Source organism: Lemur catta, chromosome 2 (assembly GCF_020740605.2).
Source record: "Lemur catta isolate mLemCat1 chromosome 2, mLemCat1.pri, whole genome shotgun sequence".
Lineage (NCBI taxonomy): Eukaryota > Metazoa > Chordata > Mammalia > Primates > Lemuridae > Lemur > Lemur catta.
Genome location: NC_059129.1, coordinates 119535395 through 119556866, shown reverse-complemented (window position 1 = coordinate 119556866; position 21472 = coordinate 119535395). Strand labels below are relative to the sequence as shown.

The 21472-nt window shown below is 36.1% G+C and overlaps 1 protein-coding gene across 3 annotated transcripts in view; it reads right to left on the bottom strand.

The window, feature by feature from the left end:
* Positions 1-7896: 7896 nt before the first annotated feature.
* ENPP3 (ectonucleotide pyrophosphatase/phosphodiesterase 3) overlaps positions 7897-21472 on the bottom strand; it is a 69631-nt gene continuing 56055 nt past the window's right edge. For all 3 annotated transcript variants that reach the window (XM_045544371.1, XM_045544372.1, XM_045544373.1), the window contains 5 exons: positions 15314-15449; positions 12691-12768; positions 11949-12081; positions 10230-10386; positions 7897-8164 (listed from right to left, as the gene is read on the bottom strand). In XM_045544371.1, coding sequence (XP_045400327.1) covers positions 7994-8164; positions 10230-10386; positions 11949-12081; positions 12691-12768; positions 15314-15449 — 675 coding nt within the window. In that variant the 3' untranslated portion in view covers positions 7897-7993. The remainder of the gene's footprint in view (positions 8165-10229; positions 10387-11948; positions 12082-12690; positions 12769-15313; positions 15450-21472) is intronic.

The following is a 21472-nucleotide window of genomic DNA, read 5'->3' as shown; positions in this document are numbered from 1 at the left end:
GGAGTGTAGGTTAAACAGTATGCAATTGACAATATTCAACAGTTTTTGATGTACAAGAATGACAATTTCACACAGCTTATCTTAATACTATAATATAAATAGGGTGTAAAATACAGAGTTATACTTGAGGTTGTTGCTAACAGACTTGTTTTTGCTAACTAGAACTTGATATAGTCCATTCATTATCATCTCTGCCTATAAAATTTTATTCTATGACAAGGTGACTTGGAATGTCTGTTAAACACAGCAAAAAGAATATAAAAATATGAACACTTTTTTGAGTTGATTGTAGCTTTAAAAAATAAATTCTCCTTTATCTAGTTTCTTATTCTTGAGGTGGATCCCAGGAAGTGATTATGAGAGGTCTGAGAAGACAAGAAATTTTTCCTAACAGCCATGCTGGCTTCCCCTGTTCCTTGAACACGACAGGCATCCGGCTACATTGGTCCCTTCCCATATCTGCCTGGCCCATGCCTCTCCTCCTTCAAGTCTTTGCTCAGATTTAACTTTCTCAAGGAGGCCTCCCCTGACTGCCCTGTTTAATGTTTTTGCGACCTGCACCCCACATCCTGCACCCCATTTTCCTGATCCTTTTTCTTTTCTTTTCTGTGGCACTTATCACTTTCTAACATATAATTTTATTTTCTTATTTGTTGTTCTACTGTTTACCATGTGTCTTCTTTGCTACAATAGGAGCCCCTCAGGAGTAAGAGATCTTTGTCAAGTTTGTTCACTGATTATCCAAGCCTCTAGAATAGGGCCTGGAACACAGTAGGGAACTCAGTAAACATTCATTGCTTAAATAGATTTAATGAGATCTTAAATAGGTAAGATATGGAGCTGAATGACTAAGCGAGGCGGTTGGTTCCAGATTCAGAGGGAGGGCAAGAGAAGGCATTGAGTCTTGTGATGGGCTCCCTTCTATCAAAGTAATCAATGGAAGATTCGATTCTAAATATCTGTTCTTATTTGGTGGAAAACTTTGCTTAAATGCTGTAAGACGCTGAAGTCAGAATCTGAGGTGATAGCTGATAATGAAATCTCTGCAGAATATACCCATTTTCTGAGGTGAGATCCAGACAGATTTGAAGGATAGATCCGAACCTATTGCCATAGCCAGCTGATCTGAGCCACTGTGGCCAATCCATTGCAGCTTTTTTTTTTCAATATCCCAAAGTAACAGGATTAACCATGGCATGCTTCCTTTTTTTTCTAATTGCTAATGTGGCCATAAGATAAAAATATCCTTGGACCTGACCAGTAAATGGGGATAGCACTAAAAGCAGGCCAAATTTAAAGATCGGGGCAACCACAAACCATGATGGAGGATGCTAATTAATATGACTAACTCATCCTGGCAGGAAATATGGAAGTCAAAACTCCAAATGACAGGGCAAAGATCAACCTAACACAATCCACAAATTTGAACCACTCAGACTGTGCCTAAACCCCAGTGAAACAGAATTGTCTGGTTAATTCAAATAGAGGGCTTTATATAGGATTGAGAGAGGATAATGCTACCATGTTGTAGCCTGTGTTGTACACAGTCCATATCTAGTAAATCAGTGAATTCCTGCAACAACTCTGTGAGGTAGGTGTTAAATGGTCCCCTTATATAGAAGAGAAAACTAAGTTATAGAGTTTAAGAAATTGTTCAGGATCACACAGCTGGGAAGGCAGAACTTAAACCCTGGGGTCTGTAACTTAGGAACCCATGCTCTTATCAAAACACTACTGCCTTGTAACACATGAGAATAGATGATTCCTTAGGAATCATTAAGTAGTTATATTGTAGCTATAACATTAAGTAGAAAAGACAGGAGGAAATCACTATGCTAATCATTACACAATTTTCTTAATTTCAAGAAATATGAAAAACTGTTGCAAAGGCTTTGTTGACTCCTTAGAGATTAACATTATTAACATATAAATGATAACAGAACATTATCTGTTCATGGAGTAAGCCTTAAGAGATGGGCTAGTTGACCTCTCCAGATTTCTCCTACACCTGTGATTGTTCACACGTTAATAAGCATAGTATGTTAGGACAACAGAACCAGCCTGGCTCTGAGTCCCGTGTTGTGCTTTACTAGTTGTTATCCAGTTATGTTTATCCTGTGGGTTCGGGACGAGTCTGAATTGCCCAGATTCTCTGTCATTGGAAGGCTGAGGTTTGTTCCTGTCTGGAAGTTTGTTCAAGTGTGAGTCCACTGATTGAGGGAGTGATTGTGGTCTGCCGGGGATGCTGTGTAAGAAGGAAGTTGTTTCATCCAACAGCCTTGTTTGTGTTTTTGAAAATGGTTTCAGTGTATGTCTTGTTTCCATTCCCATGCCCAGCCCTCCCAAAGTAAACAAGTGACAAGTGGTGGTGGTGGGAGTAGTGGGGGTGCTGGGGTGGAGGTGGAGGAAGGAAAGAGATTTCCCTGGGGCAGGAGGATTTTCCAAAGAACCCAATGTAATTTGGAAATAAACTTAAGCACCAAAACCAGATGGAGTTTACATCAAGATCAGGCCAATTTATAAGCATAAACACAGGCTCCTAGAAACTCCATTTACCGGTTCTAAAAAAAAATCAAACACTGATGGGAATTCTCATATGAAATTCCAGCTAAATTAGTAGCTAAAGAAGAATCCCTGGCATATTAAGAAGTACACCTCTTCATCCCATTCCTCCCCGCCCATCTACCCAGCCCCACCCACCAGCAGGGAAAGTAGGTTTCTGTGGGCCCAGAAAACTCACTTGTTTCTGATATTTTCTAGAAGAACAGACCGTGAGCCTTCTTAATTCCAACTATGGCACTAAATACTCCTGAAAGCTTAAAAAAATGTGTTAAGAAAACAAAATTTTAACTCAATCTGGAAAATAAGCCAATATTTAGAATTTCCCTTCTTTCCAAGTCGTCTCCCAAGACCTTAGCTGCCCTCACTTGGGTCAGAAATTCCCCTTTCTTCAAACAAGAATTAACTGTATTCCTTGATTCTGTTACATTGGAACTCACAAAAATATCCCTCCCATATGCCTGTCTCTCAAAATACACACAACTAAAAATAGCAGTAATATGTGGTCCCCTCTATTCAACAGCAAGCAATTCTGTTGTATTGCATACTCATCTATATGAAAAGCATTTGTCAAAAATTTGGTTGATTACATATTTCAATGTCATCAGACTAAAAAATAAAGGTAATTATACTGCCTTGGATAGTTCTATCATCTAAAAGTCAAAAAACAACTTGAGAAGACTGGGGTGATGATTAGTCATGGATGCCAACATCATGGATTCTCACTACACCTGCATGATTCTACATTAATTCTCAGCTGTACATGTCTTAGGTATGTCTTGGGTACCAATTTGTGAAAAAAATCAAGGCATTTATTAAAATGTCAAGCAGTCATTTCCTTTTGCTTCAATAAGTTATACTTTTTGCTAGAAAAAACTTTCCAAATCCCCCAAATACAAGTATTTTCCTGAAAACGTTGAAATTCCCCTGAGGAAAAAAATTTGAGTCTGAGCCCAAGTGACATGAATTGACATTTCTCCAAATCCCATATTTAAAAACTTCATTTCAAAGGAGAGATATCCCCAGGAAGCATGGGTTAATAGGGTTTAATTATTGTAATCATTGGTTATGGGATTATCTGTGATTTTAATATTTGCATTTATGAGTATATGATATATTAATATCCTATATTCATACATTATGTAATATATAGTTTAGATAGTTTTATAATGAATATATATTCCTTTTATAATTAGGAACAAATAAATGATTTCCATTTTAGGTAGGGGAGAACTACATCTCAGTGAATTCAAGTTTTGAATACACCAATTTAAGAATTAATGTTGTAGCAATATAGTACTTTTATTGTCAAAGAATGAAACTACTATGTGTGTTTACCCACTTTTAGGAATCTGCCCAGAAGATACACTTCCAATAATACAAAATTGCATGTGCATAACTTCATTCATTGCTGTATATTTATAATTACAAAATGTTGGAAACAACCTAAAGGCCTTTACATAGGAGATTGATTTAATAAACTATGACACATCTACACAATAGGGTACCATGCAGCAATAAAAGAGGATGAGGAAGACCTATATATATGCAATGATTTCCAGGATATATTGCCAAGTTTTTTTAAAAGGTGTAAAAGAAACATATAATATGCCTTTTTGTGTAAAAAATGAAAATAAGAGAAATAGATATATCTGCTTATTTTTGAAAATGTAAATATAGAAATGATAAATCAGAAACAAATGGCATTGGTGATGACACAGGGTAGATGGGAAAGGACTGAAAGAGGGGAGGGAGGACTCTTCTGACTGTCCTTTTTCACCTAATTTTGGCTTTTGAATCCATGTTAATATTTTACATACTCAAAAAAATAAACTTGACTCAACAAGGATGGGAAACCCCTTAATGGAATATAAGCAGAAACAAATGAACAGTACTATATTTCAAATGAATAATTTATCTATATTGAATGGGGAAAAAACAAATCCTTTGGAGCAGTATTCTGACTACTTAGTAGATTTGTTTTTCTAAGTGGTATTGGTTAGCAATTCCTTCTCTGTGTATTGTAGGACTGAACACATGAGTAAATTTGATAATGTTGAGAACCAAATTTCTCACTATTAGAGAAGAGAGATACAATTATGAAATAGGAAAGGGTGAAAAAAAAACCCATGCAGTACTGGACGGTACTTAATTCATGATTTTTATTCATGTAGTTATAAATAGAGCTAGAAATAGTCATAGGCAAAGTGATGTAGATATAGATTCTACTTTTGATGGCTGAAAAGGACTAGATGCAATGATAGCCCAGAAGCCACTAGGGTACCAATGTCCACTAAATGGAACCAGGGCTCCTTGGAGAAATTGCTCATTCCAAAATTAGTGCAGGGAAAGTACAAGATGATCCTGAAACACTTATTTTTGTACCAGAAAATAAGGAAGTGCTGAAAAAATGCTGAGAATATGTGAAAAGGACACAGGGGCCCACTTAAAGAAGTCCTGCCAGCTGAATCCAAGGACAATTTGAGTACTAAAATAAATAACGATTATAATGTATTTTAATCTGTTGGAATGAAAAAGAATCTATGAGTCTGTAAAGATAAACAAATAATAAATAAACAAATAAGAAGAGAACATTTATCCTTATAGTAGAATGCTAACAAATGTAAAATAATGGAGTTTTTAAAAAATCACCTCTTTTGTAACTGCCACAGTACAAATTGAATCAGGGAAGGATTATTAGTGGATATTAAAGCCAATGGGTGAAAACTTAATGAGAAACAGGATATGGATAGGGTTTCAAGTGTCCTCCTATAAATGATTTATAAATTACAAAGGGAAAAATGCTATCTTTATAGAAGAGAAGCCTAGTGAACACCAACTTCACCAAGTGATCAAATCTGGTGTTAATAATAATGGCACAAAGGAATATCATGTGCTTCCAAACATGAAGCACCAAGGACAAATATCACTAATGTACTTTTCCTGCCAAAAATGCATTGCATGAATCCAATCATGAGAAAATGTCAAACAAATCCAAATTGAGGGACAGTCTACAAATTAAATGACCTAGACTCTTCAAAAATATCACCATTATTTTTTATAATGGGAGAAATTGTTGCAGAAAGATTTAAAAAAAAAACTTAATGTGATAAATGATTCTGCTTCAAATCCTGGACCAGAAATGAAAATATCATAAAGTACATTATTAAAAATGTAAGAAAAATTTGATAGGTCTGTAAATTAGATTTTGTATAGTATGGTATTAACATTAAACTTCCTGTCTTTGTGTGAGTTAACATCCTTGATCTTAGAAAAAATACACTGAGCATGAGTACAATGAATTTTCAGAGAGTTCAGGGGTAAAAAAGGATACATGTAAATAAATATACACAGTGAGAAAGTTAGCAATTGATGAAGTTTATTAAAGGTTATAAAGAGTTCTTTACACTATTCTTGCAACCTTTCTGTATACATAAAATTCTTTCTAAAAAAATATTTTTAAATTCTAACTAACTATTGTTTAGATTTTCAGATTTTTAAATAAAACAGTATTATTGTAAAAGGTAGGCTACATACTGAAAGTTATAAAGTAGAAATTGCAAATCCCCTTTAATTCCATGACCCATGACATCATTGGTATTTATTCATGCAGAATGATTTTATACATACATAATTCTTTTTAATGGAATAATGGGTATGCAAAGGAAGGTATAACATTGTACAATCTCTGTGCAAAAAACTGTAACTTTAATTTTTGTCAGACTGACCTTTTTATTTCTATGTCGAGCACTCAACAATTGAACCACTTTCAGAGAAATTCAGAAGCAATGAGACATCCAAGAGTTATTAAACTTGGTTCAGGATTGCAACCATCTACCACTTGTCTCCCCAGAGTAGGATACAAATTCCAGGTGACCCTGTCTAGTGGCCAGGCCATGGTGGGGGAAGGAGAACTTTGATTGGAGAAATTGTGTCTATATAAAGGATCTTAACTTTATTGCTATATATCTGGAAATAATTTTCTATTTAGGTTTTGTCTCTCCTCTGTGTATTGAACATTTTACCCTGCATAAATTTTTAAACTAAATCTTACAAGGGAAGAAACTATGTAAAAAAAAAGTCCAATGGCAATAAACTAACATTTAATTTAGTTGTAATTAATGACCATAATTCAACTGAAATCCTAATAGAAAGCAATTGAAAATAGAAAGCAATTGAATTTGTTTTCCTTGACGCTCAGGTCACAAGATTTTTCCACAGCAGCAAAGCCTCTGTCCCTGGGTGAACTCATCTTTATATCAAAGAAGAATCTAGAACATTGCCAGTCTGGCAATCCAAAAATCTGACCAATAGTATTGCCTCTGAAATAAACACTGGGATATCTTTGGTTCATAACCTTGTTTTGAAGAATTAAAGAAATACATGTAGTTGTTGGTTTTTTTTTAACTTTAGGCAGTAAAAAGAGCACAAAATAAAAATTTTATCTCCTTTTCTTACTATTAATTCCTGCCTCTCCTAACCCAGACTTTATTATGTAAATTAGGGGCTGACAAACTATAGCTCGGGGATCAAATCCAGCCCACTACCTGTTTTTGTAAATAAAATTTTATTGGAACATAACCATTCCCATTCCTTTTCTGTACTGTTTATGACTTCTTCCTTTCTCTAACAGCAGAATGAGGAGTTGTAACGGAGACTGCATGGCCTAAAAATTCACTATCTACTCCTTTGTAGATGTTTGCTGACTTCTGATAAATGACAATATACGATGCACATTGTTCTACCATGTGCCTTTTCATTTAACAATAGCCATACATTCAAGATATACATCTACTGCTTTCTCTATAGAGGTGGAATAGTATTCTACCGTTTGTTTAAAAAAATTCCATAATTTGTTTAACCAGTCTTTTAGGCTGTTTTCTGGTCTTTGCTACTACAATATATGATATTTTCATGAATTTGTGCAAAGTACATTTGTTGGGACAGTTTTTACAGCTGAAACAACTGAATGAAAGTTATGTGTATTTTTATTTTATTAAATATTCCCTCATTGTTAAATTTAAAATCTTTTATGACAAAGCTGATGTAGAGTTGATTCAATTCCCAAGTGACACCTACACTTCTCTTGTTCTCCCTTTGGTTTAAAGGATTCTGGACAGAAAAATATAGCTAAAGATTATGAATCAGATGATAAATATAATAAGGAAGGTATAATCTATCATGGGATTAGAGTTCAAAACACACAAAAAAGAAGAAAGGCGTAACATAATATCATACATAATGCATAATCTCTGTGCAAAAAAACCTTTGAAATAATACATATTCATAGAAATAAAAAAGAGAAAGGGAATCATGAAAATCTGGCTTTTAGTGGACTTGAGGAAAAATAGAAAACTTTATTTTACAATTCTCCAGAAAAAAATCATTTACATTTTACCCAAATTGTTTTACACATTAGGTATACATTATTAAGTTAAATAATGGTTTCAAATGTGGGTAAATATGTCTTGAGTTGCAAAATTTCAGAAACAGGCTGTACTTTTTCCTGGTAAAAGTCAAGCCCGGTAAGAAGTTCTACATCTCGGACCCGTGCAATGTGTGCTTTAAATCTTTCTTCAACCCACAGATCTTCTGTTTTATTTTCCTGGAAAAGAAAAACACAGGCTATTTTTCACAGGGCATGGTTTTTTCATGAGCAGAAATATTTTTTATTACTTACAAGTTAGGTACTGTGAATTTTTTGTTTGTTTTGTTTTTTATTCAGGATAGATGATCTGAAGTCTTCAGGTGAAGGAGTATGACATGATGAAAACTAAATTTTAAGATGAATAGTTGATAGTAGTGCACACAGGTGAATGGGAGGAGAAGAGAAGACAGCAAATCTACTTAAGATTCATTTCCAGAAGTCCTGATAGAAGGTCATGAGGGCCTAGACCAGGGATAGCAAATAGTTTCTCCTTCATAGACCCGCCATACTCACTCTATAACAGCTACCTAGAACCTCTATAAGAAAGAACTATTCAATCCTGATTTCATGGTATAGAGCACCACACTATCAGTTATCAATGTCTGCTACTGGAAGAGGAGGTGAAGAATGATGACTTAGCCTTGTAACTCAACTAAATAAAATGCTGAGAAGAAAACCAGAAAGTGATTCTTCAACTCAACATCTCCTGACAGGTTCTTGTTTGGAAACTTTTCTTCCTCATTTTTGGACCATGAGTGGTCCACTGTTCAACCTCTAACATTTGGCCCCCATCTTTAGTCACTGAAAGATCATAATTCACTCAAGTAAAAGCTTTTCTGCAAGACCCAGCTAAAACGTCACCTTCTCTCCTTTGAAATCCTAGAATAATTTGTGTGTCCCTCTCTTGCGCCAGATATCTCTCTCTTCCCTTTCTCTAGGGTTCTAAGTGCAAGTACCTCTTAGTACATACAGTATGGCAAAGGCAGTCATGCTGTTGAACACTTGAAACAATACAGATGAATCCCAGTCTGGCCTAGAACCTAAGCTTTAATTTCTACTTTCTAATAGCCTCTGAGACTTTCCATGTCAACACCCATTTCCACAAATTTGACATGCCTACACTTAACTATCCTATCTACCTGCCAAAAAGCTCTCATTCCTAACTTTCTTCTTTCTGTCTTTTTCCTAATTATCTACATTTCAAAATTCTAATTCAGCTTTGAGTTTCCCTTTTCCTTTGGCTCTTGCCAAAAGGATCAGTCACCAAATCCTCTCCATGGAAGACTCTTCACAATCTTCTCAATCTATTCAAATTCTTCCCATCCTTTAAGGCCCAGCCCTACTCCCACCTCATTTTATGAAATCTTTCTGGAGCATTCCAGCTCAGTGTATTTTTAATTTTAAACACTAAAGCCTTTTAACAATGTTTGACAATTGATTGCAAACTTTGTGACATCTCTTCCTTATTAATTTTTAAAATAATTCTTATATTATTGACTGACCCTGTAATCTCATTTATATGTCCAAGTCATATATAAACTCCTCAAGGGCAGCCACAGTGTATTTCTCCTTTGTGTAGTCTAAAGAGTATCTATCATGATACTGTGTACTTAATAGGCACCCAATATATTTGTTGAATGACTTCAATAAAAAACAATTTCCAGGATACATATTTTTTTCCTATAAAGAATACATATACAAGCTGAAGCAACTATTTACATATAATTTGCCTTGATCCAAAAAGATTTTGAAGTAGCCTAATACACACATCTTTAAAAAAAGAATGGTATTTGAATTCACTTATTCTGTGTGTGTGTGTATGTATGTGTAAAAATAATTTCACACCTCATGCTTCCAGTTGATGGAATTTTATATTTATATATTCATTCAGAAAACATTGATTTAGTGCCAACTTTGGGATGAAACCTTAATATTTGTGTCCACAATAAGAAGATGAATAAGATGTCTCACCCCTTCCCTTATTGGTGAGTGTGAATACAATGCGTAAAAATAAAACAGACAAGGTACACATATGCAAACACATGTTCTTGTATGCAGATACATGTTTAAATGATATTAACTACGCAGAAATCAATAGTCTAAGGAAAAGTTCAAAAATGAAGTCATTTTTTTCACAACTGTACCCTTGAAACACCCAAAAAGTATATTTTAGTCTGAGCCACTTTCACGAAAGCCCAAATGAGCTCTGGGATCGTCGTTTTCTCTCCCACAGCATACTCACAGCACAGCTCTCCACGTTGGTAGGTCGGTGAGGGATAATAAAGGGGAGGACGTCCAGCCACCCAGGGCAGTTGTCGGGTGTGTGGCTCCTGTTTTTACAACTTGTCAGCACCACAAAGTAGTGTGTTGGGATGGGAACACTGGTGTTGGCTACATGTCTAAAAACATAATTGAAAAGATTCGATGCTACTTTTGCTTCTGAAGATTATAAATGTCTTTACATAGTTTTAAAGAAATGCCAAGGTAAAAATCTAGTAAAAGAAAGTAATGAATAGAAAGCACTGAGTCCTAGCGTGTACTATTTTTTTTAACTTCAATCAGCCAGAACAGAGATTTGTAGTAGAAGTCCAAGCCTAGTCATTCTAGCATTATGGGAAAATATTAGAAGACAAAGAAAAGCAGAACCTGATGTTCTGCCTCCTTTTTTTCCTAGATTTGTTGACTTTATACTTCATAGTGGTGTTTTCTAACAGAGCCAGGCTGAGAGTGTAGGAGCCCAGATCCCAGCCCTAGCTGTGTACTTCCATTAGAGTCCAGACTTGTGCTCATTCCCTAACATTCTATGACTTACTAAGTTTCCTCAACTTTAACAAAGAGGTGATCCTGTACTAGCAACTTCACAGTGTAGACATGGGGATAAATCCATGCAGCTGATATGACAGTGCTTTGGTTTCAGATAATGAAAGTAAAAGTGTTTTTAACAGTTTTAAATGTAAATTCATAAAGGTACGATATTAGTATGAGTCCACTAAAAAAAAAATACAAGCAGGTATGAATAGAAACATATTACTGTGATTTAGAACATGGACTCAGAGCCAGACTGTCTGGGTTCATATTCTGGCTTTACCACTTATTAGTTAAAGCATTTAGATAAATTATTTAACTTCTTTGTGCCTGTTTCTTCATCTCTAACTAGGGGCTAATGGAATTTAACATAGGGTATCTTCCTGGATTAAATGATGTATATGTGAGTGGCTTAGAAAGTATCCAGCACACAATAAAGTGTATCAAAGTGTTTGTTAGAATTATTAAATGGTGAAAGGTAGAATCAATAAACACTGAAATAAGGACAAGAACAAAACAGGAAAAGGCCACACACTTTGTAGTCGTAAAGGTGTAGTTAAAAATCACTGCTTTATATAATCTAGGCTTAGAAAGTACAATTGTTTAGTTTCTTCCTTCCTTTATTTTGATAATAAAGACAAAAGATGGATGAAACTTTTGTCTAAAACTCTATTAATGTTTGCTGCATTCAAAACTAATTTTTAGCAACCTACTATGACCAGCCTTAGTACTAAGATGTACAGTTTAGTAAAACTACTTTTCTGCACCTTCACCAGGAAATGCTTTTATGAATCATTCACTATTCTTGTGAAATTTACCTTAGTCTTTACTTGATTTTTTCCACTATGTTTATTGATAGTGCATGGACTCTTCCCTATCCCCTTAGGCTTTACAAAATCTTCATCTTTGCCCATTAGTTTAGAAATTTTCCAAATAAAGTTTTTGCTAAACTTTTCCTGGAAATGTTTTGTTTGATGTTTAGTTTAAGTTTTTGCCATACAAAATTTGTGCTAAATATTTGGATGGACTAGATTGAAAATAGCCAACAGTAACATCTGCCTGTGTATATATTATGTAATACTTAAAATACTGAGCTTTTATTTAAAATATTGAGATTTCCCCTCATGATACCCTATTGCTAAGTCAAATTACTTACTCTGTAATTTCATTTGGAGCATCAAAATGGCCATCATAATTATAATCGAATATCGGTCCACTAACCACATTTACTCCATTTCTCTCTGTGGCATGCCTTATAAGAAGAACACTGTGGAAGTAGTCCCACATTTCTAAAAATAAGAGAATAAAGTGCTAAAAATATCTATCTCTATTGAACATGGAAAGATATTCTATTATAGACAAGTACATTTAGATAGCATGAAATTCTGCTTCAATGTCAGTGGTGATTGGGTAATTCTACAAAATAGTCCAAACAACAAAAATATGCAGCCACTTTGATGATAGCTTTTTGTTGCTATAGTTGTAGTTTTAAAATTACTATTAAATATGTCTCCAAATTTCTCCCTTGGAGTGAGTTGCTTATCAGACGGTAAGAGTTAAAAATTGTCAGAACACACAAGTTGCCTTATTAATTATTATTTTGGGGACAAACATTTATCTTTCACTTATTTACTTTTGGTGTCAATAAAATTTAGTTTTGTGAATAGCTCTGTACAGTTAAATTAAGGGTTACAAACAAATTATCAGAATTTTAGCAACAAGTCATCCAAAGTTGAAGCAAATTGAAAAGAAACCATGTCAGTGATCCTTCCTGTACCTACATTTAAAACATTAGAAAAAAAACGTTTCAAACAAATTACAATAGAAGATATGTTGAGTTTGGAAGTTCAGGGAGTCACCTAGTTATTTTAAAACTGATAATCTAAATACATACTTACTTCTGAATTCTTCATACATAGGGACCAAATTACTTGTGATTAAGGCATCATATTGACTATCGGAAGTTCTATTGTTTGCTGCAAAACAAATGGATCTTATTAAATCTAGCTGTAAAAGAAAATATGGCATACTACATAATAGGGCTATTATTACTACATATTAATATAAATTTAACAACAATCAAAACACAGAAAGACTGAGTCCTTTCTAGTAGAATTCATCAATACAGCAGACATTTTTATGCATTTGACCCCTGCAGTGGGTTGATTTGTGATCTGCAAAAAGATACGTTCAAGTCCCAACTCCCTCACACCTGCAAATGTAAACTTCTTCGGAAACAGGGTCTTTGCAGATGTAGCTAAGGGTCTCTAAATGAGATTCTCCTGTTTTTAGGGTGGGCTCTAAATCCAGTCACTGGTGTCCTCATAAGAGTGAGATTTGAGAAGGGGAGAGACGCCTGGGAGAAGGCCATGTGACGACAGAGGCAGAGATTAGAATGATAGATACAGCGACGTGCCAGGCCATGCCTGGAGCCAACAGAAGCCGGAAGAGAGAAGGAAGAATTGTCCCCTAGAGCCTTCAAAGGGAGCATGACCCTGTCAACACTCTGATTGTAGACTTCCGGCCTCAGGAACACATTTCTGTTGTTTTAAGTCAACAGTTTGTGGTAACTTGTTACAGCAGCCCTTGGAAACAGATAGAATGCCAGATATGCATGCATAGTTATTGCGTGAGCACAAAATAATGATGCTATTATTATAAGGGAATCTCTTCCAAAATAAAATTTACTTAAGAAAATGAGTTTTTACTCAATGAAGACTACAGATGAGAACATCACAAATGGTGGGCTCTGAGGACTCGTGGACGTGCCGTGTAGCACAGGAGTGTTCAGGGAGTGCTCTGGAAGCAGACAGCCCCCGTGGGAACCCCGGCTCCACTGCACACCAGCTGCACCTTTTGGGTAAAGTGCTGTGTCCCAGTGTGTTTCATTTGTCTCTTGACATCCACCACAGAATTATTGTCAGGACTAAAAGCTGAAAACCTGTAAACGTTTATCATAACACTTTTTTCATTTTATTTTATTTTGGTAAGAACACTTAACATGAGATCTACCCTTTTAATAAATTTTTAAGTGCACGACTCGGTATGGTCGACTCTAAGCACAATGTCGTACAGCAGATCTCTAGAGCTTATTCATCCTGCTTGACTGAAACTTTATGCCTATTAATGAGGAATTCTCCATTTCCCTCCCCCCCAGCCCTGGCAGCCACCATTTCACTCTGATCTCATGAATTTGACTATGTTAGATAATTTGACAACACGGATGAACCAACTTGAGGCCACCATGTTAAGGGAGCTAAGCCAGTTACAGAAAGACAAATATTTGCATGATTCCACTTATATGAGATTTCTATTAAACTTTTTATATTTAAACTAAACTTGGGTATCTTAACTAATTCTTAGACAAGAGAACAATGGGTAGGCATCAAAAGGCAAGGAGAATCAAGTAGAGTTTTTCTTAACATTTCACCTGGTGTTCATGGTCTTCACACCCCGAATAAGACTTTTCTCCTTTTTAAACTAAGCCCCAAAAGTTGGAAGGCCAATAAACATAACATTACCTTCATTTCAGAGAAAAATAAGAATAAGTTTATAGTAAAATTTCTATTTCTAACAAATAGCTAGAATTTATAGTGGAGAGTTTAGAAGAGAGTTTCATTTTATCCTTAATTTTTTGAGACAAGTTGTTTAGTTATTAATTTCATTTCATTGTCAAGGCAACCATTTATTTATTAACTAATATCTTATGGTACCCCTAATTGTATCTGGGTACTTAAAAAGATGTCTGTTTATTTATCCTAATTCTGTTAGGGGTTTGAAATTGATATGCTACTTGCTTTCATGAAGACTTTTTTTCAAATATAAATCTAAGAATCTTTAAATTATAAATATCTGAATTGACCATCTTTGTCCATGGCTTGAAGAAAAATGAGGACAAATATCAGGATTTTCCCAGAAACTGAAATTGTTGAAAATCTCATGGGCAAATTAATGAAAATGACATTTCTTGCTGCACAGGGAAGAGGCTTGAGTTTTAGAAAAATCACAGTGTCTTTTGCATGTTCCCAAGAGAGATCCTTTCTTTAGAAAATAAAATAAAACTTAAAGTTCATTTGGCTGCCTAATCTGCAGCTGAACACTGTTGGACACACAGCATGAGTGATAGGCCAGAATTCCAGCCTGATTTCTTTTCACAGGCACAGCTGCAGCTGTGTTCTCCGTACAGACCTTAGCTTGGGCAGGAGCCAGAAGAAATGGTTTTTTAGATGCTTATGTCCCTCTGCAAAGAATCTTCAGTCTTAAAATTAAACTTAAACCTGCCGAACTCTCTAAACATCTGGGCCAGATGAGAGCTGATGTGTGGGTCCCACTGCAAAATTTCTTATTCTTTATTATAGATGCCATGCTGCTCTGGCCAGCCCACAACCACTGCAAGCCTCTCGGGCAGCTAGCTTAGCCCAAGCAGGTAGTTTTGACGGGGAGTATATGTTTAAGGCACATGCCCACATCCAGCTGATGAGGGCTTTCTAAGCTACTACTCTATAAAAGAGTTCTACCAACCAGGAGGGTAGAGGAAGCCGTGGGTGATATTCTTGTCTGCTAAATAGAAGGAACATTTTTGGCTCTCAGAAGGAGTAACCCTGACATCAGCCCGCAGACAGTCTGGAACAGTGGGAGGAAGAGGCAATGTGTCTCCCTGTTGAAAGAGAGAAAAGAAAAAAAAAAAATTACGCCCACAGTTGTGGCTCACCCACTGCCTTATATGGTTCGTCACTTCCCTAGAATGTTTTTCATTTAAGCTTCTCCTATTTTCTTAGTGAATCAAGTCTACGCAAGCAATGGGAATGGACGTTTTCAGCAATGTTTTCTTCTGTGGTTCCCTTCTGGTTAGGGACATCGGGAGGGCAAATCAAATACACCTTGGAAAAAAAATATTTGCAGAGTAAAATCTGAATTGAGAGCAGAGGAATGATGGGAGCTATTGCTAAAAACCAAAATCCTTTTTCAGTATCTAACTTTTAGATGATGATATATATTGTACTTGTAAATAAAAATTGAAAGTCAAATATAAATAATTTATTTTTAAAATACAGATATAAAGTAAGTATATTATTCTTCAGCTGGGCAAGAACTTCTAATCAACCTAAGATTAATTCAGAGAAGGTGTAGCTATCTAAATATACTTATTTTTGGATTTAAATATATTTGCAGCTATGTTTCACACATTATGAAATATAGGGGTATATTTTTTATAATTTCTAATTTTATTTATTTATTTATTGATCTATCTATCTATTTATTTAGACAGAGTTTCACTCTGTTGCCTGGGCAGGAGTGCCATGGTGTCAGTCTACCTCCCAGCAACCTCAAACTCCTGGGCTCAAGTAATCCTCCTGCCTCAGCCTTCCAAGTAGCTGGGCCTACAGGCATGTGCCACCATGCCCAGCTAATTTTTTTTTTCTATTTTTAATAGAGGTGGGGTCTCGCTCATGCTCAGGCTGGTCTTGAACTCCAGAGCTCAAGCGAGCCTCTGCCTTGGCCTCCCAGAGTGCTAGGATTATAGGCGTGAGCCACTGTGCCTGGCCTATAACTCTCTTTAAACACTAGTATGATAATTTATTCATGAGACGGCATTCTATAAATGTGCTGCCTAACTCAAGTATTTAAGGTAATACTATATTACGTGATCATCATATTTTGATTATCATATAATCACAGGTAATTTTGCTATTGGTTTAGTTTTTTCAAAGATTTTGATTTTTATACGCCCTCTACTGCTCACAATGGATATCTTTCTTAACAAAACTTGACATAATTTATATTTTTTAAAAAGTGAAGTTAGATTAGGATGTCCTTCCTTTATTCACTGCATTGTGCTGAAAGCATAGATTAGCTATGGTGTCTAAAATGCATGAGTTCGATTCACAAAGGAAAAGGCAACATGCACTGTATGCTATATTCATAGGCAAGAGAGTACCATGCTGTGGTATAGTACAGGTAGGAGCTGAAGATTAGAGGGAAAGCCAAAAGAGTCTTTAAACCGTGACACACTGCAATGCTCTATCCAGAGACCATTATACAGAAGTTGAGTAAACTTCTCAATCTGATTGATTACATACATTTATCCTGCTCCCTTCTAAAATTCCATCAAAAGGATAATAATAATGAAGACACGTAAGAGATGACAAGAAATGGTCAGACACTGGAAATTAGATGAACACATAGTAACCTGACTTGGTAGATCAGTACACACTGACTACCAAGAACCTACGTTTGAGGAGAGCACCAAGAAGCAGAATCCTACTGTAGAATCCCAAAGGAGAAGAACCTAGAGTCTCCTAAAGACAGTGGTGTACATGAGGCTAGAAACAGAGGATAGACTGAAAGTCTACAAAAAAGTCCAGACAGGATGTTGACTCTCTGGAGAGTCTGAACTAGAGGGATGACCAGACTAAAGGACACAGGCACAGTGAAGAGCAGGGTTACCACACTGAAAGCAAAGGGATTAAATAAAACTACATACTGAATGATAAGACTCTTCCAGCCTCATTGCCTTAGGTAGCCTGCATATCGTACACACTGGGTCAAATTAGAAGTGTCTTCTCTTTGCAAAACAAACCAGCCTGAAAAGAAAACTAGATACTTTGAGTTGGTAGTCCCCCCCAAAATAGCTGATTCCCTTCTGGATCAACCTATAGTGGAGCCTACCCGCTGGAAAGCCCCAGCCACGTAGTTTAGTGTCTCACCCTTAAAATATAAACTGATAGCCAAGGTCTACGAGATATTGGGGCAGAGGGAGAAGAAAAAGAGTCAATGCAAAGAACAGAAGAAAACTTTCCTCTCAGAGAGTATATATGGTACCCATAAAGAACAGAAAGCAATAAAAAAAGATAACAGAAAGAGTTTTGAGATTTAAAAATATAATAGCAGAAAGAAAATATTTAATAGGATCTAGAAGTTGAAGTCACAGATATGTCTCAAAAGTGGAATTAAAGACAAATGGATGAAAGTTAGGAAAATATAAACACATTAGAGGATCAGTCCAGGAAAGTCTAATTAATGTCCCATTAATTTTGAAAAAAATTTATTTCTAAAACTCCAAAGCCAGTTAAAACATCAATTAAGCATACATACAGAAGGAAAACATTTTGAGACACACAAAGCCTCAAAAATGTATCTTCCCTTCTTTCTTTCTCAGGAAGCTCCTGAGTGATATAGCCCAACAAAATAAGAAATAAACCAAACAATATGAAAATATTTGTATTAAATACATTAGATTAGCTCTCACCATTTATTTCACTCTCTTTCAGGTGGCAGAGTCTGGAAAGCTAAAAACACTTGTTTACATTCTTTCAAAAATGTACCAGAGTAAATAGTTCGGAATGACCAGGTTTCTCCACTTGGTATTAAGGGCACATAAGTTTGTTGTAAAATGAGGAATATCGACTGCTGAGTGAGCCCTACAGACACCTGGCGTATTGTGAGTGTGATATTTCCCAACACGCACCTTTATCATTTTATTCTAATGTTCCACATTAGTTTTACTTGAAGAAATATCAGTACATAAGTGTAGCTGTACATGCATGGTCCACAACGTAAGGAAACTGAGATGTCTACATTCGATATTTAAAATTATGAAAATGTTAAGAAGGGAAGTTTATTGTAATTTTTTAATGAGACTGTGGCTGTAAAAGTTGTACTCAAACAATTTAGTTGGGCAAAATGTTTACAATTTTCTCAAAATAACATAGACTTTGGGTTTTGGGAAATGGGATGGGAAAGCTTCAACCAGAAAGTACTAAAAAAAAGTTACACATTTTCTGCTAACTGAAAATTTTGAGGTTTATTTCAAACTTGAACCCTCAAATAGAAGTGCATCAAGACCAGGAAAGAGGATGTGGCCTCCTTTATAAAAACAAGATTATGCAATACGCAGCCCTCCACAAGGATGGGGGGAGATACGGGCACATCATTTCTGAGCCTTGCTCTCATGAGAGAAAGCAATAGTGAACCATTACCACCACCACCACCACCATCACCATCACCATCACCATCACCATCATCACCACCACCACCATCACCACCACCACCACCATCATCATCACCACCATCACCACCACCATAACCACTACTACCACCACCATCACCACCACCACCGCCACCACCACCGCCACCACCACCACCACCATCATCACCACCACCACCATCATCATCACCACCATCACCACCACCATAACCACTACTACCACCACCATCACCGCTACCACCACCACCATCACCATCACCATTACCGTCATCACCACCACCATCACCACTACCACTACCACCACCACCACCACCATTACCAGTGCCATCATCACCACCACCATCACCACTACCACCATGACCACCATCACCACCACCACCACCACCACTATCACCACTACCATCATCACCACCACCATCACCACGACTACCACCATCATCACCATCACCACCATGACCACCATGACCACCACCACCATTACCACTACCACCACCATCACCACCACCATCACCACCATCACCACCACCCTGACACACATACACAGCTTCAATCCTGACATCTTTTCGAGTTCCCTGGAATTTTTGAAGCCAGGGGATAGAAAGTCAGGAAAACAATAAATAGAACTCAGACACTCAGATGAAACCTGACCTCCCTAGCTCACAAAATCCTTCCAGAGAAGTAGATGATGAGCACAGACAGAAACATGAGGTGCTGTTACTTCTATACTGGCATGGGGACAAAACAGAATTTGAGCAGAGGATAAAACTATTTTTACTGAAGTTATAGATGCATTGTACCTGTAGGTTTAATGTAAAAGCTAAAGCTTATTTATCTGAAGATTAGATATTTATGATCTTTCCTATAAATATAACTAAACATATATATATGGTTGTATGATTTTTTCTATAGGGAGAATGATTTCTCATAGTTCAAAAAAAAAGTTTGCAACACACAATGATGTTCCTCATTTTTAAAGACTCACAAAACATGATTAGGTCATAATTTATAATATCAGAGGTAAGCTTCAGAAACAAAAAAAGGCTTTTTAAAAATTCAGTAATGTATGATATGTACATAAATGGAGAGAGAGAGAAAGAGAAAGAGAGAGGCATTTTTCAAAGTATGCTAGATTTCTCTCCTCTAAAAAATTCTTTGATTTCATATTAAATTCAGAAGTGTCTATTCTAAATAATAATCATAATTCTTGCTCTTATTTTTAATATTTTACCTAGCAACAGAAAAACTACTTCACACCTTCCTACTGAGCAGGTCCTGAAGCAAAATCCACGCACAGCCTGACCAACCTTAATGGTTTTGAAGCAGTTGTTGTAGGACCATGATTTCAAATCACAACGGCTTCCCCAGAACTCTTCTGAGATAACAACAACAAAAGTTAGAAAACCCACCAAAACCACAGAAAAACAAAAGTTCCATAAAACTTAAGGGCACAGGCCAATTGGGTCCATGGTCTAAAAAGTGCTTATTTAAAGTCTGATTTTTCAGACACAGAGCTGATTTACAACATTTTTATGTGAATCCCAAAACATCCTTGTATGTAATTTTCTTGAACCACAACACACTAACAGAGTAATTTCTGAATTAGAAAGCAGAAAATTGCTAGAATTCCATCCTGTCACATGGAGGGAGAAATACACAAGTAGTTCTGTGGGATCAGTGAAAGGACAGGAACTTTTGGTAACAAAGCAGCTAGTTTTAAAACAATAACAAAGAAGAATTGTACAAAACTAGTCTGAGCCTACTTAGAATCTCTCTGCCTTTGGTTTCCGCTGAAGCTCATATAAATTCAGGAATGCAAGACAGCAGGGGAAAGTATTAAAAATATAAACATCCCCTTTAACGCCACACAAATCCTAGTACCTGGATTTTTCAAAATAGAGAATCGAATAATAAGACTGACCTTGAATATGCTGCCCCCCTCAAAAACTAAAATAGAAATTACTTTAAGGACTGTTGTATGTTGAAGAAAATCACAAACAACTGAACTTTGTGCATATTAAGAAAGCAATGTTACCACCAACCATGCCTATGAACTCAGGTAACTGTTGGTAAAATATTTGCCCACACTGGGAAGCAAACAACATTAGTGCTCTGTTACCACTGACCGCAATTGAACCACTGGCAGCAACAGAGCTGGCTTTCAGGACACACACAGCCTTAATTAGTCATAGGAAAATATGCTTATTTTTCTCCAAAAATCTTGAATTAGAGCAAGAAGAATAGATAAACCAGATATAAGCAATTACTTCCTTTCTATAAAAGAGGTGGTACTGTTAACAAGATCAGTAATTGCTAGAGTTTGTCATTGGTTTCTGGATCTAAAATACTAAGATTTTTCCTACAAAAACAGCTTCCTGATTATTTATTTACACTTCTGGTCGACAACCTCACAGCTTTGTCATTAAAAGTCTTTTAAAATAATGATTGGGATTAATTCATCCAATGCACCATTTAATTCAATGAGCATTTACTGGGCAACTTTATTGTGCTGGGGACACATTAAATAAAACCATCCCTACCCTGCAGGAGCGTTTGGACTGATTTTTGGCAGACTTTAAGCTTTACTCTAATTTATAATACATTTTCCTTATTGCCAATGAGGTTCAATGCTTAGTTCATAGCCTTTGTCCATTTAGTAAGTAAATGCTTGTCATTCTCTTATTTACTGGTGGAAA